This window comes from Notamacropus eugenii, chromosome 5 (assembly GCF_028372415.1).
Source record: "Notamacropus eugenii isolate mMacEug1 chromosome 5, mMacEug1.pri_v2, whole genome shotgun sequence".
NCBI classification, from domain to species: Eukaryota; Metazoa; Chordata; class Mammalia; order Diprotodontia; family Macropodidae; genus Notamacropus; species Notamacropus eugenii.
The window spans coordinates 94014482-94018277 of record NC_092876.1 but is presented as its reverse complement, the minus strand read 5'-3'; the positions used below and the strand labels follow the sequence as shown (position 1 = coordinate 94018277).

The 3796-nt window shown below is 39.7% G+C and overlaps 1 protein-coding gene across 1 annotated transcript; it reads left to right on the top strand.

The window, feature by feature from the left end:
* The first annotated feature begins 1851 nt into the window (after window positions 1–1851).
* LOC140508830 (olfactory receptor 51E1-like) lies at window positions 1852–2805 on the top strand. Its single transcript, XM_072616701.1, has one exon. It carries the CDS (start codon window positions 1852–1854, stop codon window positions 2803–2805), a length of 954 nt encoding a protein of 317 aa, XP_072472802.1.
* Window positions 2806–3796: the final 991 nt, after the last annotated feature.

The following is a 3796-nucleotide window of genomic DNA, read 5'->3' as shown; positions in this document are numbered from 1 at the left end:
CAGGGTTATAGCAGGAATAAATATGAGAGGCAGGATTTTTGACTCCTAACCCAGTGTTCTTTACCTATTTTGGTAATAATTTCTGCACTGAAAAGTCTATAGATAAATTTAGGTTATTTATTTATGTATGCTGCCATACATTATAACTGAGAAAGATTTCCAAATATATTCAGAAGGGAAATGGAGATGTTGATGGAAATTAGAAAGTGGGGAAGTGGAGTCAGTGTGGGGAGCTATGTTTCACTTGAAGCTTTGACAAGACATGTAAGTGAAGATATCCAACAGACTGTTGAAATGTAGGATCAGAGCTCAGGAGTGATCAGCACTGGAGTTGAAGTTGGAAATCCTGTGTATAGAAGTGACACCTGAAACCACGGTAATGGATGAGGTTATCAAGTGAGAAGACAGAAATACAAAAGAATATTTTTAAAAATAAAATATGGTGGGTGGTGTTTCCATTTAAAGAATAGTCATGAGAAGAGCCAGGAAAAAAATGAGAAGTAGCCAGAGAGAATCTTAAAATTTCAGAGCTGGATGAGTCCAGCAAATCTGATTTGTTTTTTTCAGTCTGACATCTAGACAGGAATTCCTTCTATGTCATTACTAAAAAGCGTTATATGCAAACCTCTAGAGAAAAAAAATCTTCTATATTCTGAAGCAACATATTCTACTTTAGAGATTCTCCAATAATTAGAAAATAAGTTCTTTACACTGAGAAGTATGAGCAGAACCATGAGAGCAGTTAAAAGCAGGGAAAGTTATACAATGTCAAATGTTTTTAAGAGGTAAAACATGGTAGAACAAAAAAAGGGGGGCGGGGCTCAAGATTCAGATATAAGATCGCTGATTATCCTGGAGGAAACCATTACATAGGGTGACAACATAGGACAGATTCAAAGGGTGTAAGGAGTAAATGTACATAATTCTTACACTACACCAATATTCCATTGCATTCGTGTATCCTATTTGTTTTTTTAGCTATTACCAGGCTGATAGGCACTTGCTTTGTTTCTTGTTTTTTTTTTTTTTATTTTTTTAAGTGCTGCTACATTGTATATGCATAGAGCCTTTATGGTTATGAGTGGTCTTCTTTAGGTATGTGTCTAGCAATAGATTCTCTAGGTCAAAGAGTATGAACTTCATTTGCATATTTCCAAGTCAGTATCTATAGTGATAGCATTTTAAGATTTATAAAACCTTTTCCTTAAAGCAACACATTCAAGTAACAAAAATATTGTCATACTCAAAGTCTCAAAGAAGTTAAGTAGTTTGTTTAGGTCAACTTGGTAAGATACAGGCCCACACCAATACATAGCTAACATATGCCTAAAACCATATAGTTAGTCACATAACTAGTTCCAGAGTTTTCTGATTTCATTGAGTTTGGCTTGTTAAGAAAATGATAAAATTAGGATGAGGGTTTTCGAAGTTCAGTATTATAGCTAAGCTCCCAGTGATATTACAACTATCTTTTTAGATTCAAATATAACTCTTACCACAGTCAGGTGGTACAGTAGGTAAAGTGCCAGGCCTGAATGTGCAAGACTCATCTTCAAAACTTGCCTTGGGCAATTATTAGCTGTATGACCCTGGGCAAGTCACTTAGCCCTCTTTTTCTCAGTGCCTTATCTGTAAATAAAAAACAATTAGAGAAGGAAATGGCAGAACACTCTAGTATCTCTGCTGAGAAAACCTCAACTGGGATCACAAAGAATCAGACACAACTGAAAATAGAGATGGCATAGCTCTTACTATGTTTAAGGTTTTGTTTTCTTCTTGTTGATTCTAATATGTAGCTTTGTATTCTAGATTTTCCTGGATTGACTCCATTCCTGACTTGCCACCTTCAGCATGTTATTCCCCAGTGGTAATGGAACAAGTGCCACCTACTTTATCCTAATTGGTCTCCCGGGTATAGAGTCAGCTCAGTTTTGGTTGGCCTTTCCCCTGTGCTTTCTGTACCTCCTTGCTGTACTGGGCAACATCACCATCATTTACATCATAAAAACAGAGCGGAGTCTCCATGAGCCCATGTACCTCTTCCTATGCATGCTCTCTACAATCGATATTCTTATCTCTACTTCCTCCATGCCCAAGATGTTGGCTGTCTTCTGGTTTAATGCCACCACCATCCAGTTTGATGCTTGTTTAGTACAAATGTTTGCCATCCATTCCCTTTCTGGCATGGAGTCCACTGTCCTCCTGGCCATGGCCTTTGACCGCTATGTTGCTATTTGCCACCCTTTGCACCATGCTGCTGTGTTCACCTCACCTCGTATTTCCAAGATTGGCTTGGCAGCTGTGATTCGAGGGGCAGTCCTCATGGCCCCATTGCCCATCTTCATCAAACGCCTCCCTTTTTGCCATTCTAACATCCTTTCTCATTCCTACTGCCTCCACCAGGATGTCATGAAACTAGCATGTGCTGACATCCGTATTAATGTGATCTATGGCCTCATTGTTATAATATCTGCCATTGGTCTAGATTCAGTACTCATATCCCTCTCATACTTATTCATTCTCAAGACTGTATTGGGCCTGACACGGGAGGCCCAGTCAAAGGCCTTCAGCACCTGTGTTTCCCACGTCTGTGCAGTCTTTATCTTTTTTGTTCCTTTCATTGGCTTGTCTATGGTGCACCGCTTTGGCAAGAGGACTGGCTCTAACTTACACATTATCATGGCCAACGTGTACCTGATAGTACCTCCCGTACTAAATCCTATTGTCTATGGCGTGAAGACTAAGCAGATCCGCCAGCGAATTGTACAGCATTTTCGCTCAGCCTCAGCCACCTCAGACTTGTAGAGTGAGAGGAGAGGAAAGCAAAGGAGAGGAGAGGAGAGAAGAGGAGAGGAGAGGAGAGGAAAAGAGAGGAGAGGAGAGGAGAGGGAAATAAAATATCAAGTACTTACTATTTTTCAAGCATTGGAATAGTACTGTGTCCTTTCCTGTATCCCCATTCTTGGGGATACAAATATAAGCAAAAAGGAGAGATCATTCCTGCCCTCAAGGAGCTCACATTCCAGTGAGGGAAGACAACACATAAAGGGGAATTAAAAAAAGAACAAGGAAATAAGGTAGAGGCCTGGCTCTTGGAAATATAAGGAAAAACTCATTTTTCTTATTCATTCCCCACCCAGCTGCACTATTCAGGACTTCTCCATGTTCTAAGAGCCTCTTTATATGGAAAGATCTCTTCAGTTCTGAAACTCACACCTCATCAGTACCCGCTGCCCCTGACATCCTTTATTGTGACTAGGGGGTAGAGAGCTCCTCCTAGAAACTTCATTTCAGGAAAAATCTAGGTTAGCCGTGTCTTCATTTCCAACCTAACTGGACTCCTCTGAACTTCTCCATAATGCTTGTCCTCCACCTCCTACTTCTTCTTTTGCTTTTTAGTTTCCTTTTGTTTCTTGCTTTCCTTGTTCCCCATTAGATTTTAATCACCTGAAGGGAAAGAAGCTCCTTTATTTTATTTTCATAGTTGTATTTCCATCACTTATCACAGTGCTTGGCACATAACAGATGTTCAATAAATGTTATTGACTAACCATCAAAATCCAGGATTGTTCCAATTGCTATGGCCATGACCAACGTTCTGGTAGGAACAAAGTGGAGATGTTAGACAGATTGGCATAGTCTGGAGCTGGTGGCCAGAAATTTCATATAAAAAAAATCCAAGGGAATTTGGTAGACCACAAGTACAGGATGAGTGAATTGTGCAGCCAGTCAAAAGACACTGTCATCTTGCGTCACATTAAGAGAAATAATATCCAAAATGAAGAAGGTACTAGTT